Source organism: Aphelocoma coerulescens, chromosome 2 (assembly GCF_041296385.1).
Source record: "Aphelocoma coerulescens isolate FSJ_1873_10779 chromosome 2, UR_Acoe_1.0, whole genome shotgun sequence".
In the NCBI taxonomy this organism is placed as follows: Eukaryota; Metazoa; Chordata; class Aves; order Passeriformes; family Corvidae; genus Aphelocoma; species Aphelocoma coerulescens.
In genome coordinates, this window is record NC_091015.1 from 90,316,644 (window position 1) to 90,334,756 (window position 18,113).

The following is an 18,113-nucleotide window of genomic DNA, read 5'->3' on the forward strand; positions in this document are numbered from 1 at the left end:
CCTATCGCTCCTCTATGCCCAGAAACTAATTTTGTGCCTTGAAGCTGAGTGTGAGAGGGGGGAGAGGAAAAAAACCAAGCAAAACTTGCAAAGCAGTTTGCACTTTGTTTCAAGGACACAGAGATACAGACTCCTCTGCGCTCTGCAGCAGGGAGGAGAGAGCAGAGAGGCACCCTGTTTTTTTCAGCCAGTTTCTCAGCTCTTTTTCTCCAGAGGGAGACGGAGAGTTGAACTTTTGTTTTCCTGGGACTTCGTTTTTTTTTTTTTCCCTTTTCCTCTGCTGGACTGTTTCAACATCAGAACACCTCGGGAGAGTTCTCCACCAAGGCCTGGAGGTGGGCCCATGACCCGGCTCCAAGGAGGGGGGAGAGAGATCTATGGAAGGACTCTGAAATTTTCCCAGGTTTCTCCACAGTGAGAGGTTTTATTATTTAGCATTGTTGTCCTTTTCCTGTGTGTTTGTTAAATAAATAGTTTTTATCTCTTTCACTTTCCTCCAAGGAAAATTCATTTTTTCCCGAACCTGGTGGGGGAGGGCTGGTTGCAACCTGCCTTCTCTCAGATGGTATTTTTCCTCCAAATTTGTCCAAACCAGCACACATACAAATCCTATCTCCGGCAGCTTAGGCACTCTGCCCCACACCAGAATACTCTAATACAATCAAGAAATTGTAGAAAGCAAAACCACATCAATAAATAAATCTGAGGGTAAATCTTCAAAGGTGAGCTCCCACACCGCCATGAAAATTCTGAAAGGAGCCTAACTTTGCCTTTTCCTCAGTGTACAATGTATGCACAGTTTAACTGCATGGGGTACAGCTGTGCCCCTAGGATCTGGTTTCTTTAGCTCCACACACAAAGATCATGCTGTTCCCAAAAAATAGCTTCGCTGCTCCTCAGTCTCACAGATAAATAACACTGCCAGTCTGCAAGGAGAGGAATCATTACAACAGTGGCTCTTTGGACTTAACATTCAGAGTGCTGTTTCCTGTTCTTTACCACCACTGCTGCCAGCTGCCAGAGAAACTTTAAACTCAATCAGTCAGAAATTGTATTGTGCAATGAATTGTGTGAACATCCTTAATTTGAGATTTCCAAGAACTCCCTCCCAAATACTGGTATTTTTCAACAAAAACAAACAAACAAAAAACACACAAACCAAAAAACAAACCTGAAATCTCCAACCAATAGCTACCTCCAACAAAACACACAGGCTATCTCACTAGCTGGCAAACCCGGGAAAAGTATTTTCTGATTAAGGGTAAAGAGATCCTTTCGGCTAGGTGATTTATAGCCTTCCATCCTACATCTTGGGTAAAGCATTTGTCAAGAGCAACTGATATCAAGACACTGAAGTACTCAGGCTTTAATTAAAAATATTGGGAAATGAACCGTGTATCCAACTATTCAGTTACCCAGGCTAGGATCTAAACAAGTCCTTCCTATCTCCAGCTTTGCAGAACATGCCCTAGCTGTTGCTCATGCCTACAGTAAGAAAGAGTATCAAAAAGCACATGACACAGTAAATTATCTCCTGTCTTAATAATTTGGCTATTATTTACTTGAATTTTTAAGTCTGTTCTGTGCTGTAGCCAAGGGATTGGAGCCTATATGCCACTCCCAAGAATGAAGAGGCCTTCCAAAGAAATGATGAGATGTTCAGTGTCCCTGGTCTTCTGTTTATCTGGAAAAGCTTTGGGAAAATTCTGACTCCTCAACACAGTCACCACTGCCAAACCAGCTTGAAGGATCCCAGCCACTGTCAGCAAAACCACAACAAACCAGCTTTAGATAATTCAAACAAAATCTTTTGGATGAGTGTAAGGAATTTTGTTTCACATACATTCAGTACTTAGCAAGGGGTGGGAGGGTAGAAGGAATAGGCCATGTGTCATCTCTACTTTGGAGAAAACACAAAAAGCGTTCCAAGCAAGAAATATTTGCTGTCCTAATGAGACATATTGAAGAAACACTCAGTTTTTTACATTAATTTTATTATACAAGTCACCCTTCATCGTTCATTTTTTTCTTTATTTCCCCAAGGGGAAACAGCCTTCTGGTGTGAAAAAAAAATCTGGTCAAAACAAGCTTTAATTTTCCAAACCAGTTTTAGCTTCACATACAGGAGGTTTGGATTCTTTTTAACATAAGTCTCTTAGGTAATTATCTTAACTAAAAATGCATGCAGTCAAAGACAAAAGAATACATTAATCAGAAGTGCTCAGAATACTGAATTGTTCTTGACTTAAAATTAATTTCTTTTAAGTCACTTAAAAGGAAAATGTACAGTTCTACCAGGTCAAACCAGGTCATTAAAAACCCAAAACAACAAAAGCAAAGCTTGTTAAAAGGGACACATACTCCCTGTAAGAAATACTGATGCTGAAGTTCCATACAAATGCATCTGGAGGATTTACTTCTTCCAGCTGTGTGGGCTACCTGCTGCTTGGTATTATTGACAAAAACACTTTTCTTATTCTACTTCTGCTCAGTTCAAACTGTAAAAATGCCATTTGGTTAGTTACAAAGGTTTACTTCACTGCCACCCTCTCCTCCTTTTGTCTCTGCTTAGTACTGCTTACCACAAGTCCTGTAACAGATTAGGTTAAATTGTATGGCACTCCTAGGTGTGGCAGATGGAGCCCAGCCACAACCCAACACCCTGCTGCTTCAGAAAGCAGGAAAGGCACGTGGGCTCTGAAAGCACCTGAGTGGATTTCAAATGGAAGCATTTAACACAAAAAACCCTTACATACTTTCACAGCTTCCTTTAATATTAAAAGATACCATAGCAAAATGAAGCAACCTCCTCAGTTCCTCTGCACTGCATCTAACAGGAGAGCAAAACCAGAAATAGGCATTTTTCTCTCTCACTCTAAGCCTGGATTTCAGATGCCATGTTTCTGTAAATTATAAACACAGATTTGTTACTAAGTACATTTAAGTATATTTGGAGGCTAGCTTTACCATAGGCACAACAGAAAGGAGGAGCCAAAAATCCACAGGACTGGGGCTTATTATTGTACATTGCCTTTCAGATGATAAAACACAGAAACACTTGAAATTGTGTACTGTCAAACAATTTCACAAATGTGAGAGTTTTTGCATTGTAATTAACAATTTTTTAATATCTACTCTGAATTATAAATGTAGCATAATTCAGCCCTGAAAAGGCAAGACATTTCTGTTTGCATTACACAGAACATCTTTTACACCCATTTAAAAGAAAATTAGCTCTGAACCAAATAAATTAATGTGATCACACACCTGACAAATTTGAAAAGGTTAAAATTCCTCCAAATTACATCATCCCTTAGTAGAATTGTGAAAATGTAGTTATGAAATAACAACTCTGAGCCTGCACTTTAGATATTTCAGTAGGTTACTACACTCAGTTAAGACAACATGTTCCTTCCTTTAGGACAGCAACTAAAATTCAGGTGCCAGAAAATTGTTTTAACTGACACAAAATTTTTCCACATTCTCTTTTCCTAGTTAGTTCCTCTTGAACAAAGAATGCCATCATGGTAGAAGTTTCAGATTGCTAAATGTTAACAATAACAGAGTAAGGCACAAACAGCAAAAGACAGTCAAATGCTGCTGCTATTAATTTATTCCAGTTCTGAGAATTGTAACCTCCACAAAGTCTTAAGAAGGTGATGTGAATGAGCACTGGATCCCATTGCCTGGGCATTCACTTAAGCAAGCAACCATTGCACAAAGAGAGCAAATCACACACCTTGAGGGTACCACCTGCTGTAAACACCGGTTCTTTAGAAGTTACTCTGAGACTGTAAACAGAGCTCTGAGCCAGTGCTTTCCAAACTGACTCTGGCATGACTATATGTAGTCCTGCCACATCTTTAGGATGAAAGGATAAACACACCTAAGCCTGTTCTACTAAATCAACCAGCATTTAAAGTACATGTATTTTGTTCCTTCTGAGACAACGAGAGATGTGAGCACAAAATACACCAGAAGCAACCAACAACCAAGTCATGCCATGACAGATAAACTCTTTAAAAACAAACTGGCTACTCATAAAAATTTTAAGATACGTGGTTAACAACTTGGTAGTTTTCATCAATCAAGTTTTTCTGTTTAATACTGCCTAAAGAATACTTCAATCTAGTCAATCAGTCCCCACCTGTCAAGCCAGAGACCAGGGTTCAATTCACCAACAGGGAGGTGATTCTTCCTTTGAGGGACGTAGCTAGTAGTGGTGCACTTGGCAGTGCTGGGTTAATGGGTGGGCTTGATGATCTTAAAGGTCTTTTCCAATCTAAATGATTCTAGCTTCAGCTTTTAGTTTCCAATTTAGTTTTGGAGTTTTTTTAACCCTTTTTACTTAATATACTGTTTTTGTTAGTGAGCTATGCTTTCTTTCTCATTCTCTTTCAAGATCTTTTTCATCACTACAAATTCCCTAAATGTAACATTTTAGAATCCTCTCCCATTTTTTATAAAGTGAAGAATAACAGCTTGGACTTAGACGTTGAAGACCCCATATACTTCCATATCCCTTAAGCTTTTCTGTAAAAAGCAACAAATGACTACTCAGCTTTACTACTCCCTCTTTCCATGTGGCTTCCCTAGCAGCTTTCCTTCCTTCAGCATATTTGCAGGTTCTTACATGCAGTTAGATTTCCCTGGACGCCGTGTTTAAAGAATCTCTGCATCACTGATACTTTAAAGCTTATATTAAAAAATGAACATGCACCTGGTAAGGTTATAACCACACCCAGCACAGTGTAACAAGCACAACTAGAGTTTTTCACGAGGAGAAATACTTTTTATGATTCCTTCCCATTTCTTACATTGAATAAATGTATTTGGAGGCAAAAATCTTCATGATTTCTGATAGCCCCAAAGGCCCTAAGAGGAGTTCAAGACTCCAGGAAATACTTCGAACATACCAAGTCCCTGTTAGCAATTCTAAATTTTAGCATAGGATCACAGGATAACTGAAGTTTCAAGTGGCCTCAAAAATCCATGTAGTCCAACCTTCTGCTCAAAAGGATGGGTCAGTTATGAGATCAGACCAGCATACCTGGGGCTTTGTACAGTCTGCTCTTGAAAACCTGGCATAATTTTAAGCTCTTCTTGTAACAGGGGCAATTTCTGCTGCACTGTAAATGGTTAATGAACAGTAGAAGTTGGCCACAGCTGGTTTACAACCACAGGGAAAAATTACATGATTTTGGTAATCAAGGATAATTTGATTTCAGGTTTACCTAAGATGACCTTGACTATTTATGCCTGCATGTCAGTTATGGAAAATGTCTTCGGGTGCTATAGGGGTTAACCATTATATAGCCATCCTAGAAAATGCAGACTGCAAGTTTCTGAAAAGCATTATCATTGTGTTTTCCTGGGATCATTAAATGTTTTTATTAACTTATCACAGCAGCCTCTTTTATACCGTTTGCTCTAAGAATTCCATCACTTTTTAGCTTAACTTCCACGTTGGACAATAATGAATTTAGGTTCAATAGTTGTTCCACATAGAGGAAAATGTCTTGCTATTTGTAGTCAACTCAGAACTAGGAGGAAACACAAGCATGTCCTGAATTGTAATTATACCTATGGCAGTGAATATGCACTCAAAATAGAAGCGAAACATTGCATAATAGAGCCAACAACTTAAGAGATGTCAAGGGCATCTGTAAAAAAGCTTCTGATAGTTATGTTAAAAATGATGCAATGTTTCTAGTTTAGCATGCATAATATTTTACTTTTTGCAGGAAAAGTGAAATGAAGTCAGCGGAACACATTCAGCAGCCTCCTCATGAAAGCAGAATTGGAGGAAGTCAGTGGAACCCTAAATCCTGCTGGTTCCACCTGCAGGCAGTGATGATGACAGATGATGTGATGTAATGTAATGTGAGGACGTCCCAAAAGGTGGGTGCACAAGATCATCAGCTCTAGCCTGCTCCTTAAAAAAAAGAAGCAGCAAGCAAAATGTGGGTAACAAAGACACCCCCACAAAGTAATTCTCAAGCCTTCAGCAATTTTTTAACGTTTGTTGCACCTGAAGGGGGACAAGTTAAGGAAAGCAAACAACACTTCAGGAAGGTTTTCTTCAATTGCAAGATAGAAACAGCATTTGCAGGATATGATTTGAGTTTCTACTCTGTTCTAACCTTGGTTAGAAAAAGAAACTGCTGTCAAAGAAAGGCTAATTGCAAGCAAAGTAACAACTCTCTTGGGAAACCTAAAGCCATCAGAATTGCTGGTTTATATCCACCCTCTACCTCCCAAAGATCAGCTGTGCAAATACATCTGTTCTGAAGCAGATACTTTTTACGCACTGATTTCCTTTCCAACTACAATATAGAAGAGAAATATATTTGGCAGTTGTCTGGGACCAAAAGTACATCCAAGCCAGTATTATAAAAATTTCTTTTTCTCAGCTGTAATACTGAGCTCCCAAGCAGAGCAAAATCCTTTCATTAGCTATGTACAAAAACTCCAGAGACAAATTAACCACATACTTATGCCCACAAATAGAGTCAGCATGGGAAATACAGATATATCTCACAAGTCTTCCTAGGCTGCATTATGATAAAAGAATAATGCAGGAGTTAAAGGCAGGTTTATGCAGAAATCAATCCTATGATGTTTCAGAGCACATGTGAACTTGACTTAGAGAGAACTTGTCTAGAAATTCAAATGGTGAGATTCACTGAACCTCCTTGTCTAGTTTAAGATTGCATAACACCAAGGAAGCAATTCATACAGACTTTGCTATTTCTCAAGGCTCAGTTAGAATTTGGCTATTAACTCTGACTATCTGACACAGTTTGGCTATAAAGCTCAATGCAAAGACTATTATCTAATGAACCACAGTCAATTGCTGACATTTTATCTAAGTTTACTTATGCTCAGGGGATGTTTTGAACTGCAAACTCAACTAAAACCACAAGGTAGGAAAATCAGCATAGAGAATTCTTGTTTTACTTTATACTGCAGCTACTTTATTTACCCGGACTAAGGCATGAGAACATGTTTGAAAAATCACACACATACAACCTAAATTCAAACCATCCTTGCCACTATTAGACTAGCAGTGCTTTTGGGAAAAATATTTGTGACTAAATGAAAATTTATGATTTATTACAATTTCAAAACAACTGGTAATTGTGAAGTTGAACTTCAGCTATTAAAATGCATGCATCTCTGTTCAAGCTCAAGTCTGCCTGGTAAGTAAGTTGAACTGACACTGCAGGACAGCCTTTACAATTTTTTTCTTAATTAAAACATGTGGAGTGTCAAATTCAAGTGACTGCTCAGTTTTGCTTCTCATGGGCTCCTTGTAAGGCTTTCTATCAGCTGGCTATCTGGATGGGCAGCCTCTTATTTGGAAGTTTTATGAGGAGGTAATTGATTCATCAGGGAACAGAATTTTTATAGTAAGGTTTGGTGTCCTGTACAACTCCAACATATTCCTCTATATCACTTTCTGCATGCAATCACATTTGTCAGTGTAGCAGCAGCAGCAGATCCCGCTTGGTTTGGTGCCCTGGAAACTACAGTCCCCACCTTCTGCCACCTGGCCCCAAGGCAGCCCAGCAAAGCACGTACCCCACCAGCTCATTGTCAGGAGTTACTTTCCCCTCTGGCCTGGGCTGTAACTCATTTCCTGCAGCTGCAAACGCTGTCAGGCTGTCTCACAGGCAGCGCTTTGGCTCGGAGCCACGGGTGGGGATCCTTTTTCCTTACACATGGCCTATGCTTCACTTGCTTGCAGTCTCAAGACAGCAAATCCTCCCCTTCTACAGCCTCCCTCTGCTTGCAAGCAAACAACTGCTGCCCAAGTCGTGCTGCTTTTCTTCCACTACAAACAGGGAGTCCTTCTTCAATTATTAAAACTGGGTTCCCATTTTGCTCTATCAAATTCTCCTGCTGCTACACAGAGCTTCCTCTTCCTAGATTGAACAGTATTTAGACTCAACATGAAAAACTCAATTTCTCAAACACGACTTTCAAAGGTCTCAATCACACATGAGACTTTTACCTTTACTCTCCCCTCCTTTCCTTGAAAACTGGTATTCTGAATAGTATTCAGTTGTGTGAGAGCAAGCTTACTTAATGTAAAGACTCTGTTTTAGCCCATTCTGTGGCATCAGCTATAAAATCTCTCTCTCTTCTGGGGAAATATCTCTAGGTCACCCACAACAATTTTTGTCTTCCTTAATTCCTGAAGAGAAGGTCCCTACAGCAATTCAAGAAGAGCTCTGACACCTGCCCTACACCAGTCCTTCCCATCTTGCAGGTGTAGAAAATGGCTTACTACACAGCTACTTGAACAGATTTGTTAACCTTTGTCTTGCAAAGCCATTTGATCTGCCTTATTATGTTAAGATTCTTTGAGAAAGACTACATTTGGAAAAAAAAGACTACAGAAATAACATTTCTCTGTTCATGGCTGCAGTATCCTCAGAGTAAAATCAAAAGCCAGTATTCAGTATGTGAGTGGTGCGTGGTTTGGCACCATGTTACTAAGACACCACCTCTCAGATTTGAACAAACCTATACAGATCCCTGGGTTATGCGATGGCATAACACAGGCAAACACTACCTTCAGGTAAACAAAAGACTTCTGGGGCCAAGTTTTGAAACAAACAGACAGTAACATGAATTGGCAATTAGACATGGTCCCCCCAAAATCTTGTAACTTAAAGGAGACATAAATGTAAGTCTCACGAGCAAAGGTTTGTTGAAGCCTTTGTAGCTCTCCAAATAGTAGCTCCTACAGAAGGGATATGATGGACTTCAGAAGTACTCACAAATTCAGAAAAGACAGTAAACTTGTGATCTAAACAGGCAAGACATTCACAAACAATTTTAAATAGCTGCCAATTTTTCTGAGCTTGCATGTTCAATTTCATTATACTGAATCCTGTCCCCTGCCTTTTACCCAAAGCTCTGTGGCAATGTAAATGCCCTGCAAAGAAAAGAAAGAGAACTGCACATATGAAAAAGAATGTATCACAGAATGAAAAGAAACCCATGTTAAAAAAGAGAGAAGCACCAAATAAAACAACAGGAACAATCTTTCTCCCCCACACCCAAAAACATGTGTGAAATGACTGCAAAAAAATGTTGCCTTATGCATTACTTGTGAAAAACATGTTCGTTCAGAGCTGGTAATTTATTTTTTGTAGAGTGCACCAACTGCTATTCAGCCTCTTCACTACCCACTTGTTTCTCTTTTCCCCCTATTATAAAAGGGATTTAGATTTTTATAAAATGTATTCATCTGTAAACTGCACATCAAATTGATTAAAAGACCCAAATAACTTGCAAAAATAGATCTGATATCCCGCAGAGCAAGCAAGAGGTGAGGAACCCACAATCAACTCTCCCCATAAGTTACTATTCACCTAGTGAATGTCTTCTGTGCAATGCTTTCCTCATACTCTTAACGAAGTGTTTATTATCTTAACTACCATGAAATTTTAGAGATTGAAGAGACTGTAAATGCATATATTTTTAATCCATTCATACTGATTAGATGCTTTAGATAATACACATTCTTAGAGGAGAAGGAACACCTATCCTTGTAGGAAATTGATGAGGGTCATTTTTGGGGCTGTCTTTTAACATGAGAACAAAACAACATCACCTTTCATGGTTGACAGATAATGTATGGACAGACAAGGAATGGCCAAGATCAACTGTTAGAACTAGGCTCCACTGAACATATTTTCTGCTTTAGTAATCTTGCATGTTTTCCTACTTTGGGTAATAATTTCAGATTATTTAAGGCATTAAGTATCACCCAACATTTCTGTACTCAGTGATGAAATGTGGTTTGACACACCATAAGAACCAGCTGTCAATTACAGAGGTTTGCCATATCAAAACTTTGAAGCTCATTTCACCTCTGATATGCTGTGACTTTCCAACTTGTTTTGCTGGCAAGGGGTGCTACTGATTAGCACTGTTGAAAAGATCAAAACTGTGGGGTCTGTAGATACTGAAAGGAGTGCAAAACTCTTCAGCAAGCCATCTGTATAGGCTAAGCACTCTACATCCAAGTAGCCAACCCACTTCTGATGGTGATCACCTCCTCCTTTCCCCTGCAACACATAAACCCTATCTTTCCCACAGCCTCTCCCAACTCATGTCTTAGACTCATGTCTTAATGAATTCTCATTAACTGTACAGAATTACTCCAACTTGATGCTCACACTGTGAGCCTCACAAAGGATGTGTATTTTCAGACCTCGAAATCCTAATTTGTTGAATCTCTCAAAAACTCTTAAAGTTTTACTGACTTATTGTCAAAAAAGGAAAATAAAATCTGTATTATAAAGACTGAAGGCACAGGATTAAGTACTAGAAATGTAGGAAGTACGTGAAAAATTATGCACCCAAGAACATGGACTGACTTAAAATTATGTAAACCACTCACTTGTTCTTTGTTAGAGGATTTGTTTTGTTTTGTTTTTTTAGGAATTCATACCTCAATCAATACCCACAGTGAACAGTTCTGAGAAGATCATGTAATTGTTTTTCCATTCTTCTGATTAGCATATTCCCCAATGCTTTATTTAATCAAATGCAGCACTCGAGAATGAATAATTGGTTTGTGGGATTGTCTGAGGTACTTTTCACTATGGGGGAAAAATAAAATCAAAGCACTCCACTGATTTTGCTTAATTTTTATAATCCCTCAGTGAACTGAACACTATCAATCTCTTTCAAGCAATAGAAAGATGAGGTAGGGACCAAAGTGAAACATATCCAGTAGTTTCAAGTGTCTTGTCTATGCTTTTTTTTCCCTCCCCAGAATACTTAACATTATGTAACAGCTTGCATGTTCAAGACAGTTCACACTCACTTCAATCACACAGCAAGGCAAACTTTACAAATTAAACATCCATCTCCTAAAGCCTGACACCCAGCAATGTGGGAATAAACAATTAGCAGCTGCTTCTTATCAGTTAGGATTAGGATGGCATACCACAACATCCCGCAGGAAGCCTGTGGCAGGGACAGAAGGCACTTCTGAGGCTGCATTCAACCCTGCAAATTATGCTCATTCTAGCAATGGCTTTCTCTTCTTCTTCAGTGTCCGTGATTAATATAATTAATTAATGCTCTTTACTTCAAAGCACCATGTTAAACAAAGTAAAGTATCTTTGAAGTGCTCTGCCCCACTTTCCCTAAACAAATGCTGAAGAAAAAAAGCGTTACAGGTCACATCCACTGGTTTGATTAATAAAAGTACCTTCTCAAACACAAAACCAGCTCTGTCTGTCCCACAAGATTCTGACAGGCTCAATGTATTTCATATAATATATAAATACATACATATATAGTCCAGTACAATTTGCCTCTCCTAATAAAATTCTCTGCATTCAAATGTGAAGTCCCTTAGCTCCAAAGGAAATTAGATTTATCAATACTGTGAGTGTTGTTAAAAAAAAAATCCTGATTTCACCCCCTAGCCCAAGAATAAAAGTTTCAGCATTACCCAACTACATTTTCAAATTTTATCATCAGAATATCTGCAAGCTTTCCCTATCCAATTTATTATATGACACAAAATGACAAAAGACTACAACTATACAGCTCAATCCTTCAAACTCCCCTCCAGCCCCTAATCACCCTGCATTCAGGAAGTTCCTGGTGTGCCTGACCCTAATGTAAGAAACACAGACTCACTCCTGTTTTAGTCAAGCATATTTATACAGTGTCTTAAAAAACCATGGGAAAAATTGTAATAGCTGGAATGGACTGAATAATTGAAAAAATTGTGGTTATATTTACGGAAAACTTTCCAAAACCAGAATTTTGTGTTTTGGAAGACAAATTTTTCCCAGCATCACTTGTCTGATAGTCTTGTTACCTGCAATAACAAACTCTTTGAAATGCACATGTGACAAAATTCCATCTGATTAACTATTTTTCTGGTTTTTTCCTCCTATATTTTTTTATAAGTTCACATTTCTTCCTGTTCACAGCCTGCAAACTCAAGTAGGTGCAAATGAAGCAAGCAAGCGTTTTCTCTAATAAAAATCTACTCTTTGAGCCTGGGTAGTTTACAGAGTCAAAAGATTACAGCACACTAAAACCCTAAAACCTTTCAAAAAATCATCAGATTTTTCTTGCACCCTTCAGGGGAATATTCTTTCATGCATCTGAAAAAAAACCAAAGTAAGATTTCAGAGATGCTTTGGGAAAAAGGGATGAGTGTGCCAATGCTACTCCAAAAAGCTCAGTTAAGTAAAATGCAGACGTCCAAACAAACAATTCCTTTGCCAAGGCATAGGAATGAGTGTATTTACCTTTTCCATTGATGAACCTGATGTTGTCAACACTTCTTACTGCAGGGTTTCTCAGGAACCATGGATAATCCATGCTGGAGATTTTCTTCCCTCCCCACTTTTAGCACTTCTCAGGTACAGATTTTCCTATCGCTGCAGCTTGATCTAATGTGATACATAACTCTTCACTAAGATATAATTTGCTTAAACCTCTTCCCTATCTTCAGCCACTTAATGCTGAGAACTGCCAACTGCTTATTCTTGGAATAGACAGCGTGGTTGCTGAAAACAAGGCAGTGCACGAACACCGAAGCTGCCATTTGCACAGTACTCTCCATTACCCAAAATTCACACTGCAGATGACTAGGCTTTGTGCCCATCATTCCTTACCTTTGTGGTTAAAAATGCCCTCCATCTCCATACTGCTGCGAGAGTGAGCGATGCAGAGGGACCCGCAGGGGACCAGGCCTTCCGCAGCTGGGGACCGATCTGTGGTTCGGACCAGACACCAGTCGGGCTTGTCATGGGGCCTCTCCAGGACCTCCACTGTCTGCCCACGGCGGATTGTCAGCTCATTACTGTTGCAGGCGGTGAAGTCGTGGATCACCACCGTCAGCTCGCACCCACCAGACAACTGTGAGGGGACAAAACAAGGAGAAGCCAGATGAATGCTCGTTATCAAACCATCACGCACCGTTACCTATTTAGGACTGCTGGCAGGATTCATATTTTGGATGAGCTAGCAGGCTTCTGGGACTTTCCACATCAAGAAGAGATCCTTTCAAAATCAGGCAGTTCTGGCGTTTTAGAACAGATTTCTAACTCTGCTTGTCTCTACCTACTGTTCAAAGCACACTGGTTGTGACAGTGCTGGGCGGAGGATTTAAGCAGTTTTTCTTGCTAGACTGCTCCTTATCCCAAAAGCTGAAGTAGCAGTCGCTTCTGAATATATTTTATGTGTGATAATTAGCAAAAAAAAGGTCAGCTATTACTAAATACAGTCACTCATGAGCTTTGTTATCTTGCAAATTCAAGGCAGAAGGAGGGCGGTTTCTCAAATGAACTTATTGCCTTACTCCTACCCTACTCACAGTTTATACACAGAGGACACAAAATCATCCAGGACACACCATACACAATTATAAAAATCAGCGTGAAGTTCTTCACATAACATTCCCAAATACTTAACTATTTAATAGAAAATTCACGCAGCTTACAACTTTCACATTTTTGTTGGCTCCCCAAATAAAACAGCACAAACTTGAATTAAAAGCATGCAAGCTTAGGGGTTTCCTCCCCCTCTTCAAAACACTTCATTTGAATAACTTTGCCTAAGCTTTAGTTTCCTCTCTTTGATTGTTTCATCTGCTTTGATGTGAAATGAAAATTATTATCAGAACTTTGCAAAGTTCCCAAGATTTTTCAGTGCCAAAGCACCCATTCAACTTAAGCAAGCAGTCCTGGAATTCCTTTTTCCTTATGGCAACGGCATTCCAGGCTACTTCAGTTTTTCATGTGTGAGTACTTCTATAGCTCTGGCTGCTTCAGTGCAACACTCATACCAAATCTCAGCTGGTATTCAGCTTCTGTGAATTCAGTAATTTTGAACCAAACTCCTTCAGCTCAGTGAGGTAATCCTGCAATGCCCTACACTGACAGAGGAATTTTGTGAGAGTTCCAGCTGCATCACATCTAGAATCAAGTGCCACACCAGAACACTGCACATCTCCTCCCTTGTTGGTTTTGACTGTTTCATGGCTGCCAGCTACATCCCATGAGCTTCAGAAAAAGGAGATAAGAGACTGCATTGTTTCTTATTTATTAGTGTTCGTTACAAGCCTGGAACGGAAATGCTGGACAGAAACTTTTCTAGGAAAACGCTATTTGTTACCAAGCAAGTATTTCAGAGCAAATGACAAAACCAGCAAAATCCCAGTAAGAATCAAAGAACAATTCCAACCCTCTCTTCCTCAAGTCTGCAACAAATGACAGAACATAACTCCTAGCAGATGGGCTGCAGTAACTCCAGAGCTTTCCCATCGTATCTGCCTGCTAATCTCACTGGCTATCATTGCTTATGTGCTCACAAAGGAGGAGAAGTTTTCTTGAGGGAATGCTGGGGCCAAGAAGGGCAGAAAACCCTCATACATCTAGTGTTTAAGGAAGATAAATCAAGTTGTACCCGTTTAGATCCAGGCTAAAAATTAATCACATTGCTTCCTTCTACCCTGTCTCTTCGGACAGACCCAATACACAAATTACAGGGGAGGTACATCTTCAAAACATGTTACCTCCTCCCTCATTAAAGTATTTCCTGTTCCCTTACACTCTCTTTTTTAGTCCATGCAAAGCAATGCAAAGGGGAAAAAGTAAAGAGCTTTCCCTTGTTTTCTGGTATTGATTTATGTTACAGCCTTTGTCAGACCAACTCAGAAACAATTGAAACCATCTGTATGCCTGATGGGGGCTAACAAAAAAGCTGATGAAATATGACTTCACAAGGTGGCCGGGGCAGACCAAATTTTTCTCAGGAGGTCCGTATCCCATCCAGTGCAAGCATAGTAACAAACTGACACTTTCCAGATACTGCATCTAGTCCTTATATTTCCTCCTAAATACCTACAGAAGTATATCTTTGGTGCTTTTTTTGCTTTCCTGACCCTTCACTTCCTACAAATAGAGATTAAAGTATATTTTGTGACTGGTGCAATGGCCACATGTTTTGGTAATACAGATGCTCTTTTTTCTCCTCGCCCTAATAAAACACAAAGTACAATCTCAGATTTTATGTTCTCTAAGTATTTTATTTAACATTAAGCTAAAGGAAAAAGCAAATGAAGGCTGTCAGTGGCCGTGTCAGATACTGTTAAAGTACACAAAATTCCTAGTCTTTCAGTGTGGGAATCAGATATCCTAGCTGGTCAATATTCCACTGAAATCCAATACTCATTCACACTTCAGTACAGTGTGTAAGACTCTTCTTGCACAGAGTTGTTAGATCCACACCATCCTCAAACATGCACCTATGCTGTTACATGCAACTTAGTGAGGAACTTTTCCACTACTGCCTAAGACACCAAAAACAATGATTTCTGTACCCAGCACACACACATGGCACTTTGGAGAGCTGAGCAAAAAAAAGCATTTACCAATTTTCCCTTCCTTTGGATTAACTTCCCTTCTTTCTGCCTACTACAGTAGTGGTTAGGAAACACTTCTTTCCTCTTTGTTTCATTGCTTGATTCCTCTCCATAGTACACCTTCTGAAAGCAGTTGCATCTTTCACACTGATTAAATGCAGTTGGACAGCAGGGAGTGTCTGATTAAGTGTGTTGCTCAACAGCTGTTGTTGGACAGCTTTGGCAAGGCTCTCCAGGCTAGCTGGAGGGAAGAGCAAGAGGCACAGCAGAAATTGGGAGACTGATTTGCACTGAAGGGAAAAGAGTTACAAACCATCTAAATCCAAATTTAGGCTGAACAAAGGCTTTATATACTTTATCCAGCCATCTCAAGAAACCCTTTATGTAAACTGAATTAATCATGCATGATAAAAATAAATGATGCTATGTCTGAAACATGGAAACTGGAGAGACAGAGGCGAGATGAGAAACAAAAGCCAGACAGAAACAGAAATGCAGATTAAAAAAGGCACAAGGTTTAATTAAACAGCTTATCATGGGACACAGTGCCTTGCAGTTGCTGAAATTAATGTTAACCATCCATGTTCACCTCTCGAAGGCCTTTTAGTCACTGTCGCTTGTAGAGAGAAAGAAAAAAAAAAGCGACACGAACACGCAAACACCACACTAAGCCCATCTGCCACCACTGTCTGTGAACATCATGACTGACCAGACATTCAAGAGCCTTTACATCAGGCCATATAACACCTCTCAGGACTGCAAATGAAATTTAATTTTCCATGGTAATTTTACATTAAGAAGAAAGGAAAGCAAAGAGAAGCTAACAAGATTTCTCAATTATTTCAAGCATGAAAATCATTAATCCCCTTTTAAAATGGAAACAAGTACACTGTGGGAGAAACGAAATGGGACAGCACAAAAGTTCTGCCTCAAATAAAAAGCATTTTGATTGGACCAAGTAGCTGTCCAGACTTGGTTTCTGACTCTGACTCATGGCACTCAGAGCCATGTCTGCTTTTTTACTAACACTTTTTTTCTACTGATGGGAGCCTTTTCAGCTTCCGGAGACTCAGCTGGCAGAATTAAATACTTGGTTGTCTGCTGCTGCTTCGGTCCTTTTTGTGTTTCAAAGAACTACAGACAAGCTTAAAGAAGAATGAAAATGAAATACAGCTTCACATAGACAGTAATACAAAGTGTTACCAGCTAGGCACAAAAGACAATTTCTTAAAAATAAAATAGTGCTCTACTGACCACCCACAGCAGCTTGCATGATTTCTACTATTTAGGAGAGCAATCAATGACAGCTCTTCCAGCTCTTCTTCTCTCATCTTCTCAGATACCAAAATACTAGTTTGGATTATTTCACATTTCTACCAGATCACTGAATAGAAGCATGAAAAAATCCTATCAGACCTATATTGTTTCCTTCAGCCTCCCTATTTAATTTCCTATGCACTGGATCAAGTTCAAAAGACAATGTTAAAAATCAGATGAGGATGATGAAAGGCCAAATGGATGGTCCAAGAATCTCTTTTATCCATTACCCACCTAAAATGCTGGCTACTCATCTACAGAACACGAATATAAGGAATGCTGTGAAAGGTGAAGGGCAAAATATTTACTGAGAAGGGTACAATAAGAGCACTCATGCAGAAAACTGAGATGCTTTGATGGAGTAGAAATCTGTCTCTCAAAAACTCTTTATTTCACTCTGGATTCCATTATACCTTCCAATATTTCAGGATGGGTCAGTGCTATTGACGTATTTAGCATGTCTTGCCATATGAAGATACACCCCATGATAATAAAAAAAGGCTGGAAAGGGATCTTAAATCACTTAGTCCACTTCATTGCCTTCCTCTAGAGCATGATCAACCACATCTGTGTGAATCCTTAACATTTATCCAAACTGTCCTTGAAGAACTCCAGTTATGGAGATTCCCCCAGCCTTCACAATTACTCTGCTCTAGGGTTTCACATTTTCATACTCATAAAAAGTATTATTGCAATCTTTTTTTAAAAATAAGTCCTTTGATCACATCCCATCCACTTAAAATACAGGTAAAAGACCATTAAGTAACTCTTTGTGGTAGCTTTTTACACACTTGAAGACCTGACGTCCTTCCTCCTGCCTTTTTTTTCCTTTAAACTGTTAGTCCCAATTCTTTACCTTGCCCTGTGAGTTTGGTTTAGTAGACTTCTAATCAATCTTTCTCCTTCTTTCCCTCAGAACTCTTCCAATGGACCACTGATTTTCTAAAATTCTGTACTCAAAACTGGATGCAGTATCTAATGAAAGCCTTACGAGTTCTGAGTAAAGAATGAGGACTTTGTGTCCTGCAGCTCAACATGCCATTTCTACCAATATATGCAAGCCAATATATTGCTGCTTCCCTTGCCCTCCCAGCTGCATCACACTGTTAAATAATAAACATCTTGTGAGCCTCTGTAGCTTCTCAATCATCCTCTCAAAAACTCTTCAATGTTCTCGCTGTTTTCATTAGTATTTAACTATTTCCACCTATTCATATAAGTGCAGACATGTTCCTAGTAAATTGCACAGTATTTTGCCTGTTAATTTTTCCCATTGCCAAGATTATTCTGAATTCTAATTCTGCCTTCCAACACTGTTTTCAGATGACGTGAAGCTGGGAAGGATGTCAATGTCAGCTTTATAAACATATGGTCTATT

General features: G+C 39.3%; 1 protein-coding gene across 1 annotated transcript in view; it reads right to left on the bottom strand.

Moving 5' to 3' along the window:
- The window catches only part of TRIO (trio Rho guanine nucleotide exchange factor), a 248,805-nt gene that overhangs the window by 56,619 nt on the left and 174,073 nt on the right, over nucleotides 1–18,113 (bottom strand). The window contains 1 exon segment of the mRNA XM_069004019.1: nucleotides 12,669–12,912. Within this exon segment, the coding sequence (XP_068860120.1) occupies nucleotides 12,669–12,912 (244 nt within the window).